The sequence below is a fragment of the Syngnathus scovelli genome, chromosome 1, assembly GCF_024217435.2.
Source record: "Syngnathus scovelli strain Florida chromosome 1, RoL_Ssco_1.2, whole genome shotgun sequence".
Taxonomy (NCBI): domain Eukaryota; kingdom Metazoa; phylum Chordata; class Actinopteri; order Syngnathiformes; family Syngnathidae; genus Syngnathus; species Syngnathus scovelli.
Window position 1 is genome coordinate 13,081,898 of NC_090847.1, and position 27,081 is coordinate 13,108,978.

At 41.5% G+C, this 27,081-nt stretch overlaps 3 protein-coding genes across 4 annotated transcripts; all 3 read left to right on the top strand.

The window, feature by feature from the left end:
* Positions 1-3,122: 3,122 nt before the first annotated feature.
* selenoh (selenoprotein H) lies at positions 3,123-8,591 on the top strand. The gene is made up of 5 exons (XM_049749760.2): positions 3,123-3,280; positions 3,484-3,604; positions 6,382-6,524; positions 6,692-6,811; positions 8,338-8,591. Exons 1-4 carry the CDS (start codon positions 3,265-3,267, stop codon positions 6,796-6,798), a joined length of 387 nt encoding a protein of 128 aa, XP_049605717.1. The 5' UTR covers positions 3,123-3,264; the 3' UTR covers positions 6,799-6,811; positions 8,338-8,591.
* A 325-nt stretch (positions 8,592-8,916) lies between these two features.
* On the top strand, positions 8,917-12,837 carry clp1 (cleavage factor polyribonucleotide kinase subunit 1). The gene is made up of 6 exons (XM_049749507.1): positions 8,917-9,058; positions 9,470-9,749; positions 9,832-9,939; positions 10,258-10,377; positions 10,797-10,934; positions 11,716-12,837. The coding sequence occupies exons 2-6, from the start codon at positions 9,477-9,479 to the stop codon at positions 12,400-12,402; spliced, it is 1,326 nt and encodes a 441-aa protein (XP_049605464.1). The 5' UTR covers positions 8,917-9,058; positions 9,470-9,476; the 3' UTR covers positions 12,403-12,837.
* Positions 12,838-13,475: 638 nt separating this feature from the next.
* zdhhc5b (zinc finger DHHC-type palmitoyltransferase 5b) lies at positions 13,476-26,999 on the top strand. Of its 2 annotated transcripts, XM_049749431.1 has the most exons (13): positions 13,476-13,622; positions 16,178-17,551; positions 18,311-18,432; positions 18,517-18,674; positions 20,020-20,192; positions 20,314-20,416; positions 20,521-20,612; positions 20,740-20,872; positions 21,923-22,031; positions 22,127-22,233; positions 23,001-23,932; positions 24,031-24,054; positions 25,001-26,999. In XM_049749431.1, the coding sequence occupies exons 2-12, from the start codon at positions 17,403-17,405 to the stop codon at positions 24,047-24,049; spliced, it is 2,097 nt and encodes a 698-aa protein (XP_049605388.1). In that variant the 5' UTR covers positions 13,476-13,622; positions 16,178-17,402; the 3' UTR covers positions 24,050-24,054; positions 25,001-26,999. The 2 variants fall into 2 exon arrangements, with proteins under 2 accessions (XP_049605388.1, XP_049605377.1); XM_049749420.2 differs by lacking the exon at positions 24,031-24,054.
* Positions 27,000-27,081: the final 82 nt, after the last annotated feature.

Below are 27,081 nucleotides of genomic sequence, written 5' to 3' on the forward strand. Positions count from 1 at the left end.
ACTGGTACAAAACTGGTGCAAAAATTCTGGAATCCAAATAAAAAAGTGGCAGTGCAGATGCAAATCTTGACTCGTGGAATTTTTTTTTTTTGCACGTACGAGTATGTTTTGGCTGCTTAGTACATGGGCAAAAGACACAACCAAATATGAATTGGATATCCATCTATGTACTGCGCAGTACTTGAAGAGATATTTTAAGGATGTATGACAAATACGCTATAACTTCTACAGGTGATCTCAATTTGACCTTCTCTAAACTTTTGAATGCACGTGTGCACCGGTTCAACGCTTCACTATTTTCTGCCCAACTTGCTGTGTTCTAGCAATGAGCTGAACAGCCAAATTCAAAACAATACGCTTACAAGGAATTTCTCTTTCTGTGACTCTTCCATTTTCTCTGTTGCACCCTGCTAATGACACAGGCTCAGCTTATTGGCCACTTCCCACCAAGAACATCCTGTTTCAGCACAAGTAATGGTGAGATTATGCTGATCGATTACAGGCGTCATCCTGTTTTCATGATTTCAAACAGGAACAGCATGATGAAAAGGACCGTTTGAATGCCAATTCTTTTTTTAGCCAAACGTGTCTTGCTCCATTTATGGATCTTGAGAATTTGGCCCTCAGCTGTGGAGAAAGCACAGAAACATTTTACAGCAAAGTCAAATACTTGGTGATTGTTACCATATGATGAACATGAGCGCAAGCGTTGGTAAATAACCATGAAAATCTTCAATCAATTTCAATAGCTTGAATTTGTGATTATGTTTCATATGGTGTATTTCCCATTTCAGAACACTGTAAGTCATTGCATCGTAACCCTCGCAAAGCTTCCTGTGTGCATCTTTTTTTTTTGTCATTGTTGTGTGTGTTTTATTTTATGAATGTAAAGCCCATTAGCGATGAGGAAGTCATCTCACTCTGATTATGTGCGTGCACAGCGCCTACTCGTTGTCTTCCAAAATATTCGTGTGCTATTTTCCCACTGGCCTTCCGATCTCGCTCCCTTGTGTGTGCGTTGTATGCTGTCAATCATTCTTTTGTCTGGACACCAATTTTCACTTGCTGTCGCTGTCTCTCGCTTACGCACATGCAGATGCTTCAAATGTGCGTCGGCCCTTATGAGTTGGTGTGCCATTGACGTATTTTGGTGACGTTCACTTTTGCACATGTCATATTTGGATTAGACAAACTGACACATTTGCACATTGGTGTCTACGGCTCAGTAGAATAAAACAAAATAAAATAAAATAAAAGCAGCCAGAGACCAACTTTTATAAGTGCTCAACTACACCCTGTAGTAACCAGTTCTTTTTGTCAGGCTCATGGTAACCTGAGTCTTTGAGTCAGTAACTGATGCTGGGTGTCAATCCACCAACAATGTGGAGAGTAAAATAATGAAGTCGTCCAATGAGACCCGATATCAGAGCTACTGTGTATCAGAAACAGTCAGTCATAACACAGTCAAATTAAGTTACAAACAAATATTTGTGTTAAATGAAGTATAATTTATAATTGCGGTCGGTCGGATGGATGGAGGGAGAGAGAGAGCGAGAGAGAGTCTGAGAGAGAGCAAGAGCGAGGTAGACAGAGCGAGAGAGACAGACAGACAGACAAGCAGGCACAGGCAGACAGACAGACAGACAGACAGACAGACAGACAGACAGACAGATTTACTTACTAATTAATACCAATTAGCGGCCACAAGAGGACACCAGCAACTGTTATCGATGATTGATATCGGCAGCCTTTGTGAGTCCTCAATACCTTGAAATACGTATCTGAAATACGTACCTGTATCTGCCCTATACCAAAACCTAGTATCAGGATCCATTATCCAAAACCCTAATCAGTGTTATAAATTGTGTCCCAACTTTGAAAGCCTAATCTTAGTCCAGACACCTAATTTGAAACAAACAGGTAGACAGATATATAGATAACAAATGGCATAAGTAATGAGGGACATTTCTGCACTGATGTCACTGGGTGACAGCTCGGAGCACCATCACCTGGCTTGGACTTGGGAAAAAAAGGAGAGCATGGTGAGATGAGGAAACATGACTACATAAACTCACAACAGCTGCCATGCAAAAAAACTTGACACTGAGCCAAGAGTAAAAGTGTGCATGTGGAATTATTTGTCAAGAAAATATAAAGATGAACATCATGAGCACGCATGAGTCACACACGGCCTCGCACTAGGAGATTTGACAGCCTTTGTTTTTTGGCACAGTCATGCCCTCTGATGTCGTCAAACATATACGTACATATACACAGTTTCTATAAACGTCAACTGCGATTATTTTGGTCACCCCCATATGGTAGTGGTTTTGGATTTGAAGAACAGCATAGTAATTGAGCATATCCAATCTGGTACTTGGCAGATTTGATTGCATATTCATCTGCCTTTTGGATATCATACTTCAGCTGTTAAACACAATAGAAGATTTAGGGATTACTAAAAGTAACAAAAGGACACCAGCCTTGTGTTCATCTGTGCTACGGTTATTTTCATGCACAGATTTTCAGTTGCAAGTGGCAGAATGGTGACTTAGCAGAATGACACAACTTAAATCAGAGCTATTGTGATATCATATCGAAATGAGCACCAAAATATTAAACGAAATAGTGAGCAAATAGAATGAGCTGCTAAATCTTGGGAGCTCATTTAATTGACAGCCTCAGGTTTTTAGATGTTTGATTGGATTTAAGTCTGGGTTCTGACTGGGCCACTCACGAACCATCTTTCTTTCTTTGTTTCTTTGTTTCTTTCTTTGTTTCTTTCTTTCTTTCTTTCTTTCTTTCTTTCTTTCTTTCTTTCTTTCTTTCTTTCTTTCTTTCTTTCTTTCTTTCTTGTGTGTAGAATGAATGTATTTGATTTTGGGATTAGGCAGTAACAACAAATTGTAATATAGTTGAAACGTTGTGAATACTTTGAGGACGCACTCTCGTTACAAAACTGCATTTCTGTGTTCATGCAACAGCTGCAGTGAACAATAAAGTTTTCATGCCACATTTCAATGTGTGGCGATAAAAAGGGGTCCTTGGAAAATTATATCTCCCGATTTATCTTTTTTAACTGGACACCGGATTGCAAAATCGTTGACAATCCGTGGTGTACATTATTAATTCAATCGATGTTTTTTCCCCCTCAGCTCGGGTGCTGCGTTCGTTCTCAAAAGCTTTAGTATTGGTTTCATCCACACACCCATCACCTTATATGTTCGTACAGTCCGCCTAACCCGCGAAAGTTTCATAACAACAATGGCGTCTGGAGCAGGTTGGTCATATGTATTTTGTTTGTTTCAAACAGTCCTACTCTAGCCTCTGTCATTACAAATACCTTTTTATTATTTCAGAATTTTCAAATACCAAACCACAAATCGCTGGTTTCAGCAGTACTGTCTACGTTTTGTTGTATGTTATTCAATTAAACACCTTGCTTATTATTGATGTAAACCAAGTGTTGGATAACGTCTCCAGGCCGCCGTGGGAGTAAACGCAAAACTGAGGACGAGGAAAAGAAGGAAAAACCTGCCAAGACGGCAAAGGAAGAAGAGGTACCTGAGCTCCAAGACCAAACAAGAGTGGTGATTGAACACTGGTAAGCATACAATAAAATACCACATCGGGTGGAGGGGCTCGATGGTGGGCTTATTGGAGGCGGCATGACTTAGTGGTAGAGTAGTCCTCTCCCAGCCCAGAGGATGATGGTTCTCTATAATAAGAGCAATAGATGCTTTAATATGGTCACCATGGTAATTCTTAATCATGCAACAGTCAACAGATAACTAATATAAAGTGCATGAGTGGTACAGGCAGCACTTACTCCAGAAATACGTCAGCATTAGGCACCACAGAACAAAGTACAAGTTCATGAAAATGAACATAACAATAAATTACTGCTCGCTTGATGAATATTGTGAAGCTCTGGCTATGTGCATTGTCAGTGTTTTGATCATTTATTGCTTGTGCATGGGTTAATCGAATTGCTGTAGCATCTTGACATGTATCAAAAGTATATTATATACGCATGTAATAGAGAGAAACCCTTTATGGCCCGGTCTTCAACCTAGACTGCTGGTTGAAGATATGTAAGTGAACACAGGCCTACACAATGAAACTGCCAAAATGTGACTTGAAAGTGTTAGATTTGAATGAAATCTAATCCATGTTCAAGAATGGTTGTTGTTTTTGAAGTTCTTTGAATTGTTTTTTTTGTTTTAATTTTAATGTCATCATAATTACAAGACATAAGGCATTATCACATACCGTAATTTCCGGACTATAAGTCGCGTTTTTTTTCATAGTTTGGGTGGGGGGGGGCGACTTATACTCAGGAGCGACTTATATATGTTTTTTTTTCACAAATTTTTACTTGATCATTAAGACATCACTTACAAGTATAGTTGACCACTTCCCATGTTATTTTTAGTATAGTTGATCACTTCACATGCTTTTATTTCTTTATCTTGAACATATTCAAAACATAAAAAATAGAGAAAACATCAAATAAAGCAATTAACACTTTAAAGCACCATATCCAAGTCCACTGTCTGCTGTATGTACACTTGCTCCATTTTTGCTCCTCTTATATTTATTATTATTATTTATTATTATTTGTTTATTTATCATTTATTCAATACTCTTATTTATTCATTGTTAGTGCCTTCTTGGTTTTTTTTGTGTTGCTTGTATGCATATGTGTACTATCTCACCGAGGGATAGTGGAAATGTAATTTCAATGTCTTTGTGTGTCTTAGTATATAAAAAAATATATCGACGATAAAGCAGACTTTGACTTTGATAAAATAACCAAAAAAAATTATATTTTCAGACGAAACTGGATGAGGGCGCTCTAAATTTTACCGTTGGCCGTGACTCATCAACTGGGTGGGCTTAAGAAAAATGGCACCAAAAAGAAACTCATATTTTGCAGATTACAAACTTCAAGTTGTAAAATATGCAGCTGAAAACAGTAATCGAGCAGCAGAAAGAAAGTTTGGAGAACCGTGATGTACCAATGGATTACTATTTCAAGTGACGTCAGTAGCGCGGCGCGCCGGTTGTTTACATACAAACGTGCCCACACAAGGACTACCGGCATCATTAGCGGTGATCATTTCTAAGTGACACGGAGGACAAAAGGTTTGAAGGAATTAAGGATTTGGAGTGACATAGAAGGTTTGAAAAACTATTATGGCTTTTACGCACGCCCGGTCTCTACTGAGTCGGGGGCCGACGCTCGGCCGAGTGGCTGTCCGCGAACGGTGCGCGGGGCTCGGACATGGCCATTACGCACGCCCGGTCTGTCTGGAAGTCCACGCCGCCACACGCTTGGAAGTTTGTTTTGTTTAATAAAGAGCCGTTTACCAAACCTACGTCTATCCTTGTACTTTGTTAACGCTACAATATAGTTATATAGTAGATCTGTGGAATAAAGACGAGGCTGACGTCAGGGCGCACGCGCGGCGATGTTGACAAAGGATGAGGAATTTGATCGATGGATTTAATGGAATTAAAGTGCACGGATGGTTTGATAATATTATTGGCTTGTATTATAGTTATTTAAAATATAGTTTATCTATCGTTATATGAGCCTGTGGAATATTTTGAAGCGCAAGCGCCCTCAGCCGTGCGCACCCATTGTTGACAAAGAACGATCGATGTTATTCATGTAATAGTTGTCCTTAATCACTCTATATGTTACGTCAGGCCCGTTCTCAGCTCTTTGTTTGTGTTTGTCACGTTAGCATACCTATCGTTTAGCCTGTTGTTGCGATTTAATGAATTGGAGTGACACCGATGGTTTTATAAACATGTTATTCATGTAATAGTTGTCCTTAATCACTCTATATGTTACGTCAGGCCCGTTCTCAGCTCTTTGTTTGAGTTTGTCACGTTAGCATACCTATCGTTTAGCCTGTTGTTGCTATTTAATGAATTGGAGTGACACTGATGGTTTTATAAACATGTTATTCATGTAATAGTTGTCCTTAATCACTCTATATGTTACGTCAGGCCCGTTCTCAGCTCTTTGTTTGTGTTTGTCACGTTAGCATACCTATCGTTTAGCCTGTTGTTGCTATCGTTTAGCCTGTTGTTGCTCGTTCATGACTGTTTTTGGTGTGGGATTTTGTCGAATAAATTGCCCCCAAAATGCGACTTATACTCCGGAGCGACTTATATATGTTTTTTTTCACTTTTTGGGGCATTTTATGGCTGGTGCGACTTATACTCCGGAGCGACTTATAGTCCGGAAAATACGGTACTTGGTGTTGGCAAGTACTCAAATTTAAGTATTTGTTCTCAAACTCTTACCAACTTGCTGAGCACCACTAACATTTAATGTCGTTGCGATGATCTGTTATTGTTTTGCAGTAAGAGCTGACGAGTGTATGGGCGTAATGCCGAGGGGATAAAAGCTGCCCTTTTGGCTGCACGCCCTGAACTGACTGTGGTCCTCAACCCTGAGAAGCCTCGCAGGAACAGCTTTGAGATCACGCTCATAGATGGAGACAAAGGTGAGCTGAAGGAATGGGCTTCATTGTGCTATATACTTTTATACTTGTATTAGAATATTGCTTGTTTTTTCAATTATTTATTTGGGATAGGAATTACTTTATCAACATTACGTTTCCTATTGTAAAGTTGGTTTGAGATTAGGACATCTTTCCTTTGTTTCTCATAGAAACATCTCTATGGACCGGAATAAAAAAGGGGCCTCCTCGTAAACTCAAATTTCCAGAGCCTGATGTTGTAGTTTCTGCTTTACAGGAGGCTGCCGTTACTGACTAGATGCAAAGTGAAGGTTTGTCATTTTCATCTCATTACTGTCAATCTAAGCGTAAAACAAAGATAATTGTATGTGCATTTGTAAAGATATCATCACTTCGACTCTCTGCTATCTTAACACTAACACACAATGCAAAATACCGTAGACGGGCTAACGAAAAGCATCTACCGGTATGTTGCGGTGTGGTCAAACTTTAAAAGAAACCCCGACTGTAATCACGTTTACTCTACATAATTTATTTGGTTTATGGTAACATAGACATAAAATGGAATTTTTGAAAATAAATTCTCATTTACTCTATTTTGCAGTAACGTATTTGCATATACGGAGCGGCTCGGTGGCGCACTGGGTAGCACGTCCGCCTCACAGTTAGGAGGGTGCGGGTTCGATTCCACCTCCGGCCCTTCCTGTGCGGAGTTTGCATGTTCTCCCCGAGCCAGCGTGGGTTTTCTCCGGGCACTCCGGTTTCCTCCCACATCCCAAAAACATGCTTGGTAGGCCGATTGATCACTCCAAATTGTCCCTAGGTGTGAGTGCGAGTGCGAATGGTTGTTTGTCTCTGTGTGCCCTGCGATTGGCTGGCAACCGGTTCAGGGTGTCCCCCGCCTACTGCCCGATGACGGCTGGGATAGGCTCCAGCACGCCCGCGACCCCCGTGGGGACTAAGCGGTTCAGAAAATGGATGGATGGATATTTGCATATACATCACCGTTATTGTTTACGTCGCAATGCATTGTGGGAAGTGACATGACCTGGTTCAAGATTCAAGAGTTTTTTATTCGCCATGTTTGAGCGTGCCAAACAAGGAATTTGACTTCGGTAAATCACAGCCTCTGTTCAACATTTAGGTGACTATTGGTGGCTGGTTGTGCACTATTTAGCAGTTGTAGCGGTTTGCTCGCAGCAACGAGCTTCTCTGTTCAGCCTTTTCAGTTCAAACTACTGGAGCTTGGTCAAATACTAATAAGAAATAAATAATATGTTCAGCACTTCATTTGGTTTTGAATGTTGTTCATAGCCAGACACACCGATGAGCGCTTATGAGCTGGGTGCGCCCGGTCGAAAATGACCAGCCCGTTGTTATGGCACATGTGATGCAACAATATCGAGACAGAGAGATGTGGTATAACAATACTCACTCAAAATTCATCAGTCCCAAGGTACAGTAGGGCAAAAAAGTATTTAATCACTCACCGATTGTGTGAGTTCTCCCACTTAAAATGATGGCCGAAAAATAAATTCCATGGAAATCACATTTTAGGATTTTTGAAGAATTTATTTTTAAATTACGGAGGTAAAATAAGTATTTGGTCAAAAACAACTTCAATGCTTTGTAATATGAACTTTTTAGGAATGGCAGAGGTCAATGGTTTCCTGTAGGTCTTGGATAGACCAAATTGGAATTGGTGTTTTGGCCCATTCCATCATGCAGCTCTCTTCTAGAGCAGTGACGTTTTTAGGGCTGTTGCTAGGAAACACAGACTTTCAGTTCCCTATGATAATGCTGTCATCCTAAAAGACCCCTCTTCTCTTTCGTGCAGGTAATTTTTCATGAATGTGTCTTGTGGAAACAGAATGATGGGGAGGTGACCAAACTGGATGCTCAGTCTCTCCTCTGATGAACCAGGTTTTTCCAATTCACAAACATGCATATGAACACTTGGCGACATCTACTGGAGCTTTTCAGATCAAACGCTTCCTTTACCAAACACTCAAACACTATTGCGCAATTTGTCTGTTCAAGTTCGACATTTGTGGTAATCAGATTTTTTTCGAAATAAAAACTTTAATTTTGTGTGTGTATTTTCATGGGATTATTTGTTTTCTGTACTTGTTGCGAGGCAGTGTATGGGACGAACCCAAGGTAGTCACGAGACTATTTTATAAATGTAAATATATTACTGTAATTCTCTATACATCATTAAAATTGAATAAAAGCGCCGTGGTTTCGGGACACCGATTGCATCTATAAAATTCACACAAATGTGCAGAGCTTACAAAGTACTTAGCTCAACAGCAGAACAGAGTAGAAAGCTTATCCTTAAACCCCCACCACCAATATATTTTAAGAAAAAATGTAAAGTAAACAATAGATGTAGAAAAGTTGAATAGAAATATTTTGAATGCAAAAATAGCAGTCAGGAAGAAACACGTCTACCCTCTCCTCCTATTGGTTGCTAGTAGTTACGTCATAAGGACGCGACTTTCACACGGCCACGCAACCAAACCGTTTGTCGCAGGAAAACATTCTTAAATACACATGTAAGTATGGTATCAATGTATATAATTGGCTTTAATCTAATCTTTGAATTTTTGTTGACGTATAGGCTTGAAATAATAGGCAAAATCTGCTGTTATTGTCCTTTATATTTGGGTTTTGTTTAGCGCTTAACAATTGCTTGTTAACAACTGCTTAAGACTCAATTTTAATTACAAACTCCACACGAGAAGAAATACTATTGTAACTGAATTCAACGGAAATCATGCAAGGAAACTTATCAATGCTAAGGTTACTATTCCATATCTGTATTGTTCTTCAGTCAGTACCGTTTGGTTAGCGTCGACATTTTCAATAATACATTTTTCAAGTAGAATTCATATCGAAACAATGTGTGTATCTAAGTAAATTGATCTATATGGCTATGTTAACACGTGCTTTCCTTTTTATCCAAGCATTATCATGGCAACAGAAGGGGTAGAAAAGCCAAGTGATGATCCATTGCAACCAGGTAAAGTTGGCACCAGATATGACCTGGAGAGGGAGACTGAACTTCGTTTTGAGGTGGAGGCCGGGGAGGCTGCAGAGCAGGTTGAGTTGGAACTCCTCACAGGAATGGCAGAAGTGTTTGGCTCGGAATTGAACCGGAACAAGAAGTACACTTTTGGAGCAGGTGCCAAGATCGCAGTATTCACGTGGCAAGGCTGCAGTGTGAACCTATACGGGAAGCCAGAGGTCAGTCACCACGATGCTTGTCCTGCTTGTGTGTGGCCTTTCATCATGCTCATTAATCAGCTTCTTTCCTTCACTACCCCAGGTGGCTTACGTGTCCAGAGATACTCCAATGCTGCTCTACCTGAACACTCATGCCGCGCTGGAACAAATGAGAAAACAGGCAGAGCGGGACAATGAAAGAGGGCCAAGGGTACGTTTGCATATCATACCAAGAACACAGCCGCAGGAGTGCATTATATTATAAAATATGGGATACATTGGTGACTTGAATTACGAGGAATTCCACTTGTGAATATTTTATGATACTAGCCGTCGCTCCAGCATTGTGTTTAACTGTTTTTATGAAATACAATATTCTATAACATGTTTTTGTTAAATACGTTATAATTTCAATATAGAGTGCTATTTACATATTAAATAACAAATGTACTTTTTTGAGGTGCCTTGGAGGGACTAATGTCATTTAAATTAATATCAATGGGGTAAATGATTGTTTCCTTTTTCATAGGTGATGGTGGTTGGACCTACAGACGTGGGCAAGTCAACGGTGTGTCGACTCTTACTGAGCTACGCTGTGAGAGTGGGCAGGAGGCCCACGCTGGTGGAACTGGATGTCGGCCAGAGCGGGGTATGATGAATTAGCATGCACAATACTGTAATTACTTGAAACATATGTTTAAACTGTTGCACCTTCCGCACACACCCGTCATGCATGAAAGGAAGAAGCAGCACTATTTATTTTTAAATTTCAGATTCATTGGCTATGAAAAAACAACACAGTGGAACCTCCAAGTCAAACACATCTTGTTTTTGAATCGTTGTCAATATTTGTGATGCTAATTTTCTATTGAAAATAGTGTGAAATTGAAATAATTTGTTCGTTATATTATAATTATATCATTTGCCGGACTTTTTGAGGAGGACTGGTGTAAATAGTGACATCTTTAGTGAGGGTTCAGAAAATGGATGGATTGAACATCTCCCCGGTGAAATATATTTGGTATTCATGAAATGTCTTTGATTTGAAGTACTTCACTTTTTCTCAAGGTGTCAGTCCCAGGGACAGTGTCGGCTCTGTGCATCGAGCGTCCAGCAGATGTGGAGGAAGGCTTCTCAGTCCAGGCTCCCTTGGTCTACCACTTCGGATCCACTTCTCCAGGGACCAACATCAAACTTTACAATAAGGTGACAACCAGACCAAACATTGGAATGTTAAATGAAAGCAAAATTCACATTTACTGTAGCTAGCGTGGTTATCAAAAATCTGCACACCTCTGTTCAAATGCTACTTTGCAGAGTGACATCCAAAATGATAAATCATTTCTGAACTTTAGCCACCAGGAATGTAACCTGTACAACTCACTTGACTTTTTAAAATCACTTTGAGGGAAGTAAAAATAAATAACTCGGATAATGTGGTTGCACAAGTGTTCACACCCTCCTGTAAGTGAGATGTGGCTGCGATCAGATTAACCACTCACAGTAAGACTCGTATTAATTAAATGTGAGCCAACACACACCTATTACCACTTAAAATGCCTCTGATTAACCATATCTACATTTCGAATGTTTTAATAGGCTTTTCCTGATTTTTATTTAAATTTTTATATTTTGCTTCCCAACGGAAGTTGGAAAGTTTTGAGCCAACACAAGATTGTTACGGTCAGCAACATTTTATACAAACACATTGAATGTGATGGGTTAAAATCTTCAGACAGCCACATACCGGTTATGACAGTGTGTACGTTTATGGAACTCCATCAAAATTACTTTTATGTCCTCTCTCGAAAATATTTAAGACAATAAAATTTATCAAGTTGTACTGTTCGTAATGTTAGAAAACGTTTTTAAATGTCTTGATCTCATTTATCATATCATAAAAACCTGGAACAGGGAGGTGCCAACTTTTTTATTTCCAGTGTATTTGATTACCCCAATGACCTGAAATATTTTTGTGTCCCACAAGCTTACATCCTGCCTAGCTGAGGTGTTTTCGCAGCGCTGTGAAGTGAACAGGAAGGCCAGCGTGGGTGGCTGTATCATCAACACATGTGGCTGGGTGAGGGGTTCTGGATACCAGGCTTTGGTCCACTGTGCCTCCGCCTTTGAGGTAGATGTGGTGCTGGTGCTGGACCACGAGAGGCTGTACAACGAACTAAAACGGGATCTTCCTCACTTTGTCCGCGTCGTGCTCCTGCCCAAGTCGGGGGGAGTGGTGGAGCGCTCCAAAGAGTGCCGACGTGACATTCGGGATGAGAAAATCCGGGAATACTTCTACGGATTCCGCGGAGTGTCCTTCTACCCTTTTTCATACGAAGTGCGTTTCTCTGATGTCCGCATCTATAAAATTGGGGCACCTTCCATCCCAGACTCATGCCTGCCCTTGGGAATGTCTCAGGATGACACTCAACTGAAGCTGGTTCCTGTGACACCAGGAAGAGACCTCACCTATCACGTGCTGAGTGTTAGCAGTGCAGAGGATGGAGAGGAGGGAGCAAAAAAGGGAATTGTGGAGAGTCCTGTGTGTGGCTTTATTGTCGTGACCAATGTAGACACACAAGCGCAGGTGATGAAAGTGTTGTCCCCGGCACCCAGACCACTGCCCAGGCACACACTGCTCATCATGGACATACGTTTCATGGACACCAAATAAGGTGACGTGGCTTTGTTTATTTTGCTTTGTTGGTCCTGATGACCCCAAATAATGGCATGCTTAAAGAACTGACTCTGTAGTGTCTGTTTTATAAGCCAGATTGTATCGTGCTATTTTTGATCAGTAATATTTTATAGATGTTATTTTTTATTGTCTCATTACAAATACAAACCTTATTTGTCTTATCGCAAATATATTCATCAAGAATAAAAATGTGTGTCATGCATCAGTGTATCTTTTTGAAAGAAGCGGGGTACACCCTGGATGAGTTGCCAGACATGTTTCTGAAATGTGGGAGGAACAAACTCCGCAGAGGAATGCTGACAACCCCCAACTTCAAATGTGCAAGGAAGATTGATTCAAGATTGTTATGAGAATGTTATTAAAAATAACTTGTTTGTTTTCAGACTAAATAAAGGCACAATAAAACACAAATGATATGCCTGATGATGTTTATATGTAAAAATGTTGGAAAGTATAGTCTGAACTCATGAGAGCTTATTTGTTTGTTCAACACTTGACACCTTACTTTGCAAGTCAAATTTAACATTCTTGACTTTTCCCCCTCATGTTTTACCCTGTAGATTAAAAATAGTTTTCCGAGTATACTCTTTTCTATTGTATTTTTTGCTATAATAACCTAGGCTCTATGATGGCTGCTTTTTTTCCACCTCACTTCCTTTTTTTAACTCGAGCTGTATTCAATGCAAATATAATTGAACTTCATGAAGTTGTTCTTCTTCTCATTACTATTATATGGTCAATCCTGCTCTGTTTTATGTATACTTTTTTAATGTACTGCTTGCAATGAGGGCCAGGGTGGGGTTGGCATTGACCTTTTTCTTGTTTGTTTGTTTGTTTGTTTGTAACCAGTACCTTTTTAGATACTTTTGTCTATGTTGAATATCAATTTCTGTTTGCATTGTGGTGATGTAGAAGTCATAAAAATCTAAATAAAAAGTAGATTAATTGTCTCGATATTGTTAAAATTTTGATGCAAATAGAAAAGTGCACAATGATGTTTCGGAACAGTTTCGCAGGACCACGCCCCCGACTCCTGGTTGGCTACTCGCCCCACCTGGAGGACCAGCATACAATGCTCCTTTTCCGGGATTCCGTTGTCGGCCTAGGCGAGCTAAGCGATATGCTATCGGCTAACTGACGTTGGACCGAAACTACTCTCATCAGTGAGCAAGACCACTCATCGTTTTGTTGTTTAGGTACGTGTGGCTTTTTCCCCCTCAATACCCGCAGTAAAGGCTGTTGAATATTTGATGAACGGTGGCAGCCAAAGAGGCGATGTCGAGAGTGTGAAGGTTTCATTGCTCGTCGGCTAACTCCGTTAGCGTTTGCTCTCGCCAAAACTTTCGAGGCAAGGTAAAGCGCAACGAATCATTGAGCGGGGACTGCGTGTAAAACCCGTTGTTTTTGTCATCTGGGATCACACATCGGGTCGTTGGTTATTGCGGTAATTTGATGTGTTATTTTGCGTTGCTTGATGATGATGATGCCGAACACTGCCCTGGCCTGTTCAACGCCAGCTCTCTATTAGGACACATCATTGAATCATGGCGCTAGTTTGATCTATCAAACAGTGTATATTTATCTTGGACTGAACACAGCACAGGGTTGTTTGGCAATCTTTAAGCATGAAACTAATTGAAATTTTGCATGACTAGACGCCTAGTGACGTGACCGTTAGCTTCAGCTGTGAATTGTTGCGGTAACATGACGGGCGACGCGGAGATTTTAGGATTAACATCCATTATAGTGGAGGGATGGTGGGATTTGGTGTGGGGCAGATGAGATGATTAACAACAGACAGTGTCACAGTGTCAGTACGACAGCTCCGCGTTTGTCCCAACTCGGTTGTTTGGAAGAGGGGCGTGTCCAAACGATCAGATTACGCTTGCTCCTCCAGATCCGTTTTCATTGGCGTTTTCACACCGCACGAACGAGTTTTTCCATCTTGCGACCGTGGGGACGCAAACGACGTCCACATAGACGACGACATTCCAAATGAGGGTAACATTTAAACCCAATACCGAAAATGGATTGATGGAAGGACAAATGGTTTCAAAGCGATTCCATTCACTCACACTGATTTTTAACATTAAGGGATTGTGGATCGAAAAGTTAATGCCGCTTGAATGCCAGTAACTAGGGGATCTTAATGCATAGTCCTTGTACAAGTGTATTTCTTTTACCGTGTCTTAACATTTTAATAACGAGTCAGTGTGGTAAGGAAGTGATGGTGAAATCAATAGTAACTCATCTTTCAGAAGTTAATCTTCCTGTGAAGTGCTTGTCAAAGTTTTGCTTCGTTAGGTGTCCCAAAGTGAACGAAAATGTAATATGATCCGTAATTTGCCGTTGAGTATTGTAAAATGTGTTTGTACTGTGTATGACTTGTCAAGGAAGTTGTCTGCAGCAAAATGTTGTCAAAAGTATTTGTGTTCCGTGAGGCTGGTTGACTTACAAATTGTTTTCATTTCGAAGCAAAACTATCAAGAGGAGATTAATTCCCAGCTAAAACCATCATAAAACTAATCAACTTTATGAGCTGCGCTTTAAGGAATATAAAATTTTTACTAAAAGATTGCCAGCGTCATTTACATGCAAAAGTAAAGCAAAACTACTCACCTGACAGGTACATAAAATGTTTTATTGATTCAGCTAGAATGAATTACACTAAGTGAAAGTGCACTTGTTAGCAACAATTGATTTGTGTGTATAAATTGGTAATGCTTATACCAGTGTTTCCCAACCTTTTTTGAACGAATCGTTCACTCACGAGCCAACACTAACAGCAACACACATTGAGTATGTGCCGATGCCACAACATGAAATCTCAAAATTCTCCGATTTGCCACGCATGCACGATTAGCCTTGCGGAAACTGACCTGTGGTTTGGTAATCCTGTTTACAATTCGCTCGGTATTTAATGTTGGACAATTTCCCACGGAACATCTCTCACGTGACACCGGTGTGCCGCGGCACACTGGTTGGGAAACACTGGCTTATACTGTATCTGCCAGCCAGTTCGTTTTCCTGTTACAATAAGGTCAATGTCTGGGTCTATCATTATCATCACACTTAGCTTTGTCATTATTGTATTTTTGTTTGGTGGCATCATAAATAAAACACAACAAAGCCAAATAAGAAGCCGCGCAGTTAGTCTGTCTTTCAGATCAGACCGGGGCAAAGTATGACACCCCAATTGATTGACACTGACATCTAAAAACACCACCTTCACTGGACAATGATTGTTCACCTGTGGAAACACAAGCACATGGGAACCATGTCCGCAGGTCATCTGCGCTATGGCATTTTTCACATAGTGAAGATGAGTTTATATAATAGGATGGGCTTATGGATTGGATCAAACCGGTTTTAATAAAAATAATTTCAATCCTTTTGGTCTTGATCAGACTTGATACCTGTATTTTAGAATTGGCACCAAGTTGTGAGCCCTGCAATATTAACAACTTGTCTGTGGCTCACTTTTGGATTCAAACTCACGAGTTGACAATTAGTTACCCAAGGAGAAGAATCACAGTCTTAGCTGACATTATGAATGGTGATGATGGTTTGAACACCCACATTTCCTTTGACTTGTCGTTTTTCTGGGAAATTGTATTAACTACATTCTAGTAAAAGCACAAGTCTTTAAAGGCCTCTTTTGTTTATGTTACTGTGCAAGAGAAACATCGAGATAGATAACCATTCATATACACAGTGACATTTTCTTTTTTTTTTTTTTTTTTTTAAACAGCGACTTCCTTCAATCTGCCATCACAAGGCGTGGAGGAATAACATCACGAGGACAATCTATAAGGACAAATATGCATTAGACTATGTAGCTGCCATGATGCAGATGGCCGTGTTTCAAAGCTGCACAATGGGAGAGAAGGTCAACGTGCAGAGAACGTGGAGGTGGGAGAGGTTTCTACATCCAGGCCTGGTTTCTACATCCAGTAACGCTCCAGTGACGTGCTCAGGGCTTCTTTTTGGAAAGAGTTGATTTCTTTGTGGGTTTTTTTTGTTTGTTTTTTTGTTTGTTTTTGGGGTGTGTTTCCTCTTCTTTTGCCACGTTGACACACAAACCGACGGCAGTGCTCTCAAAGAATCCGGAATGGACTTGGCTGGAACTTAGACTACAATAGAGACTACAATAGCATTTTAGCAACTTTCCAAAGTCACCTTTGGACTTGGATTTTGACTTTTCTTCAGTTGTATATCGCTGCTGACAGTTCGACAGTGTGGAACTGTCCCGCCTGCAGCCCTCAGCCATCCTCAGCTTCCCCCTCCCACCCAGTGCCTAAATAAGCCCCCTCGGGACAATCACACAAGTCATCAGCAGCTACCGTGCTCAATACTTTGCTTGTTTTCCTCCATGTGCATCTGCTCTCTGCCTGCTGGCCCTTCATCCGCTAAATCTTTAATTTTCTGCTCCCTTACTTTGAGATTTTCTTTTTCATTTTTTTTCCTCCCCCCACCCCAGATAATTGGAGTTTGAGCACAACGATTGCAATTTATTTGAAAACGTCTAAGTCTGCGCTTTTCTACGCACAAGCAGGGGTGTTACAGCTAAGACTTAATTACCTTCTTGCACCCAACGCAGTACCATTGAAGCCATACAAAAATATTTATGAATTTCCTATACATATTTTTGTATCACATTGCTCCTGCTTTTTTATGCCTAAATTATAGTCCTGCATAGAAAAATTTATATTTACATACTATCTACATGCAAGTGGAACTGTATATTGCTGTATGAAAAAAAAAAGCATATATGTATATTTGAGCGATCGTTATAGTGCTGTGAAGTGTTGCTGACTGTTTTTCCGTTCATATATGCTGCTTTGCTTCGGGTCAACCCATGGCCTCTCCCAATCAAACACCATATTTGTCATATTAACTAGTAGAGCAGCCTTTCAAATAGGTAGACTGTAGAAATCTACCTCTCACCTGGTCTTCCTCCCACTGCTCCATCTCTGATGCCGGGCTTCAGCAGTGGGGGTGTCGGGGGAGGAGTGGCTGGCCAGGTTTCCGCTCCTCCCCGCCCCTTTAGACCCAGCCGATATGTCCCGGTGTCTGCAGCCACCACCTTCCTGGTCGGATCCACCACTCTCTTCTTCTGCTTCACGTGAGTCTCTTGCTGTCCACATACTGTAAATTAAACGATTCACGGTGCGATGTCCTAGGGCTGTTCGATTATGGGTCAAAATCATAATCACGATTATTCTGTTTAATATTAAAATTATGATTATTTACACAATTATGTTTTTGAAATTGGAAAAGCATTTATGGAACATGTTTGGAACAGTGTTTATTGAACATATTGAGTTGCGCAGGCACATCTCAGAACGGAAACCTCAAATAATCATTTGTCCTCAATCATATGAATTTTGAGATCGTCTGGAGCCAAAATCGTGATTAAAATTTGATTAATTGAGCAGCCCTAGTATATCCTCTCTGCATGTGTGAAGTGTATTATTGGTAACGCTGAATACCTCTTGCGTTGTGTTTGTATTCTGTTTACAGCATGTTGTGTGCAGTCTTTCATATTTGGACCCACAAATTGTTGGTAGAACTGTTTAACCTTTTACAGATTCAAATCCCTTTCCCTGCAAGCTGTGTACAGACAGAAAGCAAAAACAAGTTTTGGGAGTGTTATCTCAAGAGGTTCCGCATTTTTAATCTCACTTCAGGCCCCTGTCCTCCTCTCAAGACTCTTCCCCCGTGTACTTGAGTGGGTTTTGTGTGGGTAGAGAAGTCTAGGAAGTCCACAAATCAAGAATTTGAATCCTTTCCAAATCCTTATGGACCTGTGCGGGGTAAATGACTGATACATTCTGCTAGTTTGTTAAAGTGACAATGTATTTTTCCTGCTCTTGCCTCGTAGCTGTCCGTGGTTGTACGACTATTTCTCCGCCGTCATTCCTGTTTATGTTGCCGTGATCTTCCTCTTCACGCTGGCCAACTTCTGCATGGCTACGTTCATGGATCCGGGAGTCTTCCCTCGAGGTGAACCCAAGTTAGATTTTTTTTTCAGATGTGCATAAGGAGTAGTTGTAAACATCTTAGCTTTTGTCGTCACCCCTTCTCTAGCGGAGGAAGATGAGGACAAAGAGGATGATTTCCGCGCTCCGCTCTACAAGACAGTGGAAATCAAGGGCATCCAAGTGCGCATGAAGTGGTGCTCCACCTGTCGCTTCTACCGACCCCCGCGATGCTCCCATTGTTCGGTCTGCGACAACTGTGTAGAGGTATGTGCTCAACACAAGCCTCACATTGGATCATTTGCTTATCCTAAAAGTCCACCTAATTTGTATGTTGCTCATATTTGCCGTTTGGAGTGCATCAAAAACTGAGTGCTAGTGCGCACACTTGGCCGCATTAACTCGGGACACGGTGCTTATATTTGTATTAAAATACATTATACCGTAATTTTCGGACTAAAAGTCGCTCCGGAATATAGGTTGCATTAGCCATAAAATGCACAATAACGTGAAAAAAAAACATATATAAGTCGCTCCGGAGTTCAAGTCGCATTTTGGGGGAAATTTATTCGACAAAATCCAACACCAACAGACATGAACGAGCAACAACAGGCTAAACGATAGGTATGCTAACGTGACATAAAGACAAACGAAGAGCTGAGAACGGGCCTGACGTAACATTCAGAGTTATTCAAATAAGTATTACATAAATAACACGTTTATAAAACCTGTGTCACTCCAATTCATTAAATCTATCGATCGTCCTTTATGGAAACGATGCAGCGTATGTGCCGCGCCGCTGACGTCTAAATATTCCACAGACCCATATAACGATATATAAAGTATACATCAAATAACTATCACATAAACAACAATATAATCAAACCATCTGTGTCACTCCAAATCATTAAATCCATCGATCAAATTCCTCGTCCTTTGTCAACAACAACGCGCGTGCGCCCTACGTCAGCCTCGTCGTTATTCTACAGATCTAGTATATAACTATATTATAATAGTTATAATAGTTTTTCCAAACCTTCTGTGTCACTCCAAATCATTAAATCCTTCAAACTCTTCGCCCTCCGTGTCACTTACAAACAAAGCCGCTAATAATGCCGGTAGCACGTGGGGCCCTTCGTCATCCCGTGATCGAATCTTTGTCGTTTGTGTAAACAACCGCCGCGCCGCGCCACTGACGTCACTTGAAAATCAAATTACAGTAATCCCTTGCTACATTGCGGTTCGTTTATCGCAGTTAAAAATTTTTCTTTCTTTTTTTTTTTTTTTCTTTTTTTTTGAATTTTGAAAATTTGTGAAATAATTCACATCAGTCGCTCCTCAGTATAAGTCGCCCCCCCACCCAAACTATGAAAAAAACCGCGACTTATAGTCCGAAAATTACGGTACATACAATTACATAGTAGTTTTCAGTGCATGAGGGGTTTTTCTGACCATTTGGTGATATTTTGATAGTATTGATAATTTTGGTCATAATTGACCCTCGTGAGGGTAAGCGTTTGCCTGCATTCAATGTACATTTGGATAAGGTTGACTTGTGGATGGACTATATCTTGGAGTCCTGGTTCTATAAAATTCTCCTCTGCTCCATCAGGACTTTGACCACCACTGTCCATGGGTGAACAACTGTATTGGTCGGCGCAACTATCGCTACTTCTTCCTCTTCCTGCTGTCACTCACCACCCACATCGTGGATGTTTTTGGCTTTGGCCTCGTTTATGTGCTGCACCACCGCCAGCAACTCGACACACCACATGCTGCAGTCACGTATCCTTAACTTTGTGTCCAAAATGTAAATGATAGCACTCGTTCCTGATTTTTCTCTATTCTCGTGTTTGCTTTTGTTGGGGTTCGGTTTGATATGGCTCCTTAGCTTCTGCCCCACCAGTATGGCTGTGATGTGTGTTGCTGGTCTCTTTTTTGTCCCAGTTGCTGGCCTGACTGGGTTCCATATTGTGCTGGTGGCTAGAGGTCGGACCACAAATGAGCAGGTATGTACAAGTTGGCATGATTTGTCTGTGTCATTTTAAGAATAGCGGATATAACACCTAATGAATGTTACATTATTCCTCCTCCCATCTCCCGCGCTCTTTAGGTGACAGGAAAGTTTCGTGGAGGTGTTAACCCTTTCACCAATGGCTGTGTTAGGAATATTTCACATGTACTTTGCAGCTCACTGGCACCCAGGTTAGTCTTACTTTTGAAAGTCTCTTTTTTTTTTCCTCTGGATTGTCCCTCTTTTTCTTTCCCTCCTCTCTCATTTCTCTAGTCGAAATAACGAGTGTCATCTGGCATTGGTGTTTCCTTTGTTCAGATATATGGGTCGTTCCCGCAAGCCTCAGACAGTCGAACTACAGCCCCCTTTCCTCAGGCCGGCTCTCACGGAAGCACAGCTCGAAGCCAAGGTCCTGGACAATGGTATCCAGAATGATCGACACAGCACAAGAGTGAGTACAGTGAACACCTGCAGATTATTCCATACATCGAAAATATGCAATGGTACCATGGCCTGGTCTTACGACTTAAGTTTTTCCAAGATACGAGCTGTCACTGGGCAGATTTATTCTGCTGTGACTTGTGAACAAAAGTGATATGGCCAAACTTCTGTGTCACAATCAGTTTCCTTCAAGTCTTGAAAAAGCAGCCAAATGGTTGCAGCCTGTTTGTTAAACACAGTGCCACTATTCTGTTCTATCAATTGCAGAAGGTGGATACACAAATAAATTTTACCTTCTGTCATTTAGTGGAAGAGCATTGTTGGTCTCTCACTATACATCGCCAGCGTGATCAAATTTTGTAGTAAATGCAAAAGTTTGAGATGTCTGTTTTTGTTTTTACTTGGTTTATTTGATTGGGACCAATACAAAAACAGGCAAATTGTATCATAGGAGTCTATTGTGTGAATTGTATTGTTGCTAATAGCAAAAGTTAATTGGCAGTGCTCGTTTTTTTGTTGGTGCTCCTTGAATGCAATTCATGTATAGTAAAAAAAAAAAATTAAAAATTAATAATTAAATGTCACGAGGTAAGTTCTATAACGTCATACCATATGTGTGAAGTGTAAGTGTGTGTGCCAGTGCGTAAAGGCATGTGCTAGCGTGTTATTTAGGTCAGTTGCTAGCTAACGTTATTGGTGAGCCTTTTGTAAATGCAGTTTGTCTATGTCAAATAAATGTCGTTTATGTAACATTGGTTCATGATTGTATACATGCTAGATGCATACTGGTGATGATTTATGATCCTTTTATGATCCTCTTTATATGGTATTAAGTGATTTGCCGCTCTGCTATGGCATCTATACGCAATTACAAACCCATGTTAAAATGGTGGGCACAATCATTTTGCTATTTGCAGCAGGACTTGGTCCCTATCACATGCCTAACAGCTGTGGTTCAATGTTTTTTATGCACTCAGGAAATAGGTAAAATCTGATTTTGAGTGAGTACCTGCAGTTTAATTTCCAACATGGTTGTTGGCCCCTGCGCTTGTCATTTCAGTCAAAGAGCAGTTTGGATCAAATGGAGAGCCAGTCGGCAGACACGGAGCCTCCACCTCCCCCGAAGCCAGAGCTTCGTTACCCTGGGCTGCCTCGTGGTGACGCTGAGGGTAAGACACGCTTGCACGCACACACATAGGTATCGTAACCAAGTTGAGATAGTTTTGTTTCCTAATGACACACTCTCCATGTTTTGCAATTGCAGAAAGCAGCTTGTTGGCAGAAGGTGTGCCCACACAGCCCATGTACAAGTATCGACCTGCGTACAACAGCCCAGGAAGGAACCACAGTGCCCACACACATACCGGCAAGGTACTCTTTTAAGAGTAAAATAGGGGTACTGTGAAGTTTTAAATACCAACATAAGCTCTAAAAGTGTTCAATTGGAGCCTGTGATTTAGCTTAGACAAGAAGTTAAAGCTGAACTGGAAAAAAAACTCTCTTTAGGACTCGCATTCCTTTGCATTTATCTTCTACTTATGATGTATTCCCAAATGCTTTGGAAACTATTACTCCCTCGTCTCGCTGATGTCCTTTGTGGTTAACACCAAGCCCCTCTTTTTTGTTGTTGTTGTTGTTGTTTTTACTTGAAATTGATCATTCAGTGGCCATCGGTTGATCAGTAAGTCCTCAGCAAGTGTCATGTGTGTTTCCCTTTGCCAGTCTGTGTGTTGAAGTGGATCTTGCCCTTCCCCCTAAAGTGCATTGACTGGAATGTGTAGTCAACGTACTGTGTATTTCCATCGCTGTCTTTGACATGCAACGTCAGTGCCTGTTCGAACCAGTCAATGTTTCCAATGCAGTAGTGTGATGATGATGATGGAGTAGAGCACAGATTAAGCATCCAACCCCCCACCCCCCTCCTTTGTCCACCACCACTCTTTTCTTCCTGTTGGAATCTGTCGGACAAACTGTGTTTCTATGCTGCCTCTGCAAATTTTCCTGTGGTAACGTGGGGATTTGGTCTTTCTTCATCCTCTCCTCACTCATCCTCATCACGTTCCCTCCCCCACCCTCTCTCCTGTGTACACCTTCCCCTACTGTCTGTATATCTGTCTCTCCTCCTCTGCTCTGCTCAGGTGATCCGCGGGGAGAGTCTCGACTCTCCGTCTCCCTCTATCCTTCACTCCAGCCGCCACCCCAGTTATCGTTCGGAACCGAGCAGCCTGGACGGGACCACAGTGGTGGTGGGTGGTGCGGGAGCGTTCAGAGGGGGAGGGGACAGGGGTGAGGGCCCCGGAGGATTAGGCAGGACTGTCGGTGGCGTGTCGGGGGGCATGTCAGGTTATTCCCTGACCGGGCGCTCTCACACGTCATACCCATCCTCTCTGGTTCTGTCCACTGGGGGCTCCCACTCCTCCAGCTTGCGCTCAGCGCACATCGCACACAATCCTCTGGCCACCCTCCAGTCAGAAGGCACTACCGACACCAGCTACAAAAGTCTGGCTAACCAGACCCCTCGGAACGGCAGTCTGTCCTACGACAGCCTGCTCACACCCTCCGATAGCCCTGAGTTTGAGTCTGCCGCCCATGAGTTGTCGCCGCAGAAGCCTCGTGCTCTGTTCCCTTCCTCGACGGGGGCTGCGGTCAGAGGCCAGCCGGAAGCGCTGTCCCCAAGTTCTCAGCTGCAGGGCTATACGTCACCTTTCCTCTCAGCTCAGCTCAGCCAGCAGAGGGAGGGCCATCTGCTGCAGGGCTCCGCGACTTTCTCCTCCCCTCACAGAGCCTACCTGCGTGCCGTCAGCCCGCCCCCTCTCTCCGGGCCTCCTGAGACGCTGCATCTGCTTCAGCATAACCACGACTCCTCCTCTTCCAGAGTTCCCCGTAACAGTGTGTCCTCCTCCTCCTCCCCTGGGGCTCGCTCGCCAGAGCCTCCTGTCTCCCCGCCGCCTCGCGGCCTCTCCCTGGGCAAGTCCCAGTCTTACACTGGAGAGGCAGGGCCTCAGCACAAGCTTCGGGCCACCGTGGCGCTGGGAGGGGGAGGAGTCGGAGGAGGGCATCAGGCTCCACAGTGAGTAACGCTACGTCGTCTTCGCCACGCTTAGCCTGCTCCTCTTCCTTTTCCCTTTCTTCCTAATCTTCCTCTTCTTCCTCCCTACTTTGTGTCAGCCATCCTCTTCCTCCCTGATCTGTGTGAGTCTTCCTTAACCTCCTATAGTTTTCAGACAGACAGTATAAGGAGCATGCCGGCATGCAGACGTTTTCAACCAGTAGCTATTTTCTTTTGTCGTCCCATTCAAACCCTGTAGGTTTTTGAAGTTTAATAGGAGCGAAACCTTAAACTGTGTTCGGAATCACTCAGTGTCTACTATATGTGGTTCTCCTCAAAGATTTTGCGACACGTTCGACCTCCAAAAACACCAAATGCTTCAGGTACCACCAACTTGACCAACATTGAAATTCAGACCAAAATCTAGATGACATACCCAACCTAGTGTGAACAAAACACAACGGTGTTTTGTGAAGTTTAAATATAACTGATCTGCATTGAGCATATATATTGGAGTTGCCAAAAAACGGAAGCCGACTACTTCAATGCATAGTTTGAATGTTTAAGTCTGTCTTTCTTTGTGTATCATATTTTTAAAATTACTGCACAGTTTAGTGTTGTATAAATCAAGTCCACCATTTTGTAGTGCTATTCGAATGTGTGGTGACTGCAAAGTAAATCCATTGACAAATACTAAAAAAAAAAACCCAATGGTAACCAGAAAAGTAAAATACAGTAGAAAAAACATCTGCCGCCAATGAATGAGGGCAGTTATGCAAATATTCTGTAAAGTGTGTCATTTGTATTAATTTTGTGCATCATTTGTATTAATGTTATTGTAATTTCTCAATTTGTTTAAAATTATTGATGGAAGGTCCACTAGTTATATTTATGTCACATATGTAATTATTCTTCATTTGGCTTTAACTATATTGTCCGTGATACAGAGACCCACATATAGTGAGTAGGGAATGAGTGAATGATTCCGAACGCAGCCTTATTGTTTATTTTTTATTTTTTTATATATATACTTGATGCTAGCACTTCTCACCTTAATTTGTCTTCCTTTCCCAATTGCTTTCCAATCAGATCGTCCTCTCGCACAATCTTGGCCAATCACACCACATCTAAATCAGGGGGCGGAGTTAAGAAGGTGACCGGTGTCGGAGGGACCACTTACGAGATATCGGTTTGAGTGACATGCACTCTTATTCCACTGAGGAGGAGAAAAAGATAAGTCACTGGACAACTTCCACCTGTCTCTTTTCTGAGCTGGATGTTATTCATGACTGCAGAGCCAAAAGCACCGTTTCGTGCGCAGCCGTCTGCCCGGTATCGACCGGCCTTTCCTTTTCAATCTGAACAAAGACTGCACGTGGCTCTTGCTTCACAGGCACAGAGCGTTTGGAGGCCGTTTCCTGAAGGACAGAAGTCGCACAGATACGGTTTGACGTGGTAACATTAGGACACAGTATTTTTGACCCCCGAGAGTGTCCTACTGAATTCTAAGATGGATTTATGAGTGTTGACCAATGAGGACCGTCTTGCTTATGGACCACACATCCTGTCGAGTGAAAAGCGTTGAGAGCATCCAACCTATAAAACACACAGTATCATTTTAGTTTTATAAGTCTTTGTTTTTAAATATGCTTTTATATAAACATGTAAGATCTTACAGATTATTAATGGGTCCCGTCATCAGGTGGTGAAGATGACTTATCGATGAGGGTGGCAAATGTATGTGTCTAATTGTTTATTTTTAATTACCAATGTGTTGCCTGTTTATAATTGACGGCTGCATCAGCCACTCGTGAGCTCTTGCCGGAATTGTCGTGATCCAAAGAGTCGACTTGGGGACGTGGCAAACAATTGAGCTTTATTTTCAAAAGCCACAGAAAAATGTGGAGTGCAACGCATCTTCGTTGAATGTACCTGTGTAATGTTTTTGTGCTTGAGGCGTTATGCAAAATCAGTTTTGTAGCTTTAAGATCCTCGTCTGTCTTGTTTCCGATGCTAGCCGAACTGTTTTAGTCTTATCCGTGGATGACCAGCCAGTTAGGGGCAGTGAGGGGTGGGCTTATTTATTTCACCAAACAGGAAAAACAAAACCTGTAGTTGCAAGCAAAACATGTCAAACCAGTCACTTTGAGTTGTTTTCAAGGCTTGGGTACGTTTTAAAGAAAGAAATGTACTAGGGATGCACTGAAAATGTGTTGAAAACGGCCCAAAAATATACACTATTTTAGATTTTGGTCCAAAAAAAACCCCTTTGCAGACATGGTATTGCTCCTAGTGTTCGTACAACATTTGCATTTGCGCTTACATTCTCTTGTTGGCGTCTGAATGGTATTTTCTCTCAGTCCATTTTGGTTCAGTGTAATAAGTTGCCTGAGTTAATTTGACTTAGGAACAAGGTGATGTGGGGGTGGACAGACAAACTTAGCGGTGCGACACATCACCTTGGTCTGCCACCAAGGACTGCCTCTGGTGGCCATGTGTGCATGGCTCGGAATTTCTGAATTCAGTTTTCAGTCGTCGGTTTCCTCATATTTAGTTTCGGCCACAAATTTACATTTCGGTGCATCACTAGAATACACAGTACAGGACTGGTTTGCAATATTTTTTTTCTTCCTTTAGAACATTTATAGGGAAGCAAGGCACATTTTTATTTCTTTATTTTTTTTTAACCTTTTCCTGACATTGTGTATAGCCGGTCTGATTATTATTATTATTATTTTTAAATATATATAGATAATAATTCACACTCAGGCGTTGTCTACTAGGTACAAGTGACTTGAAAACCCACAGCTAGAGGTGTTGTATAATTTTAAATTGTCCAATTCCTACTATTTAAGCCTCTGAACAGTCACTATTCTGATCTCTGCAGTCTTTCATGAGAGCAGAGTGGTTATTCATTCATTCATCCTCACAGGGTTTTGGTTAATCAAAATAAGACATTTGTTTTTAATTTGGAAAACAATGACCGAACCAGGAACTGAATCAGTTTTAAAAAAAAAAAAATCTGGTCAATACTTCAATCCCAGAAGTTTACAATTTAAAATAAACAAATGGTAGGAAACCGGGGGGGGGGGCGAAACATAGAAAAATTCAATTGTATCCAGTTAAATGATGGAATCATTGATTGAACAATTGATTCAAAAAATATTTGA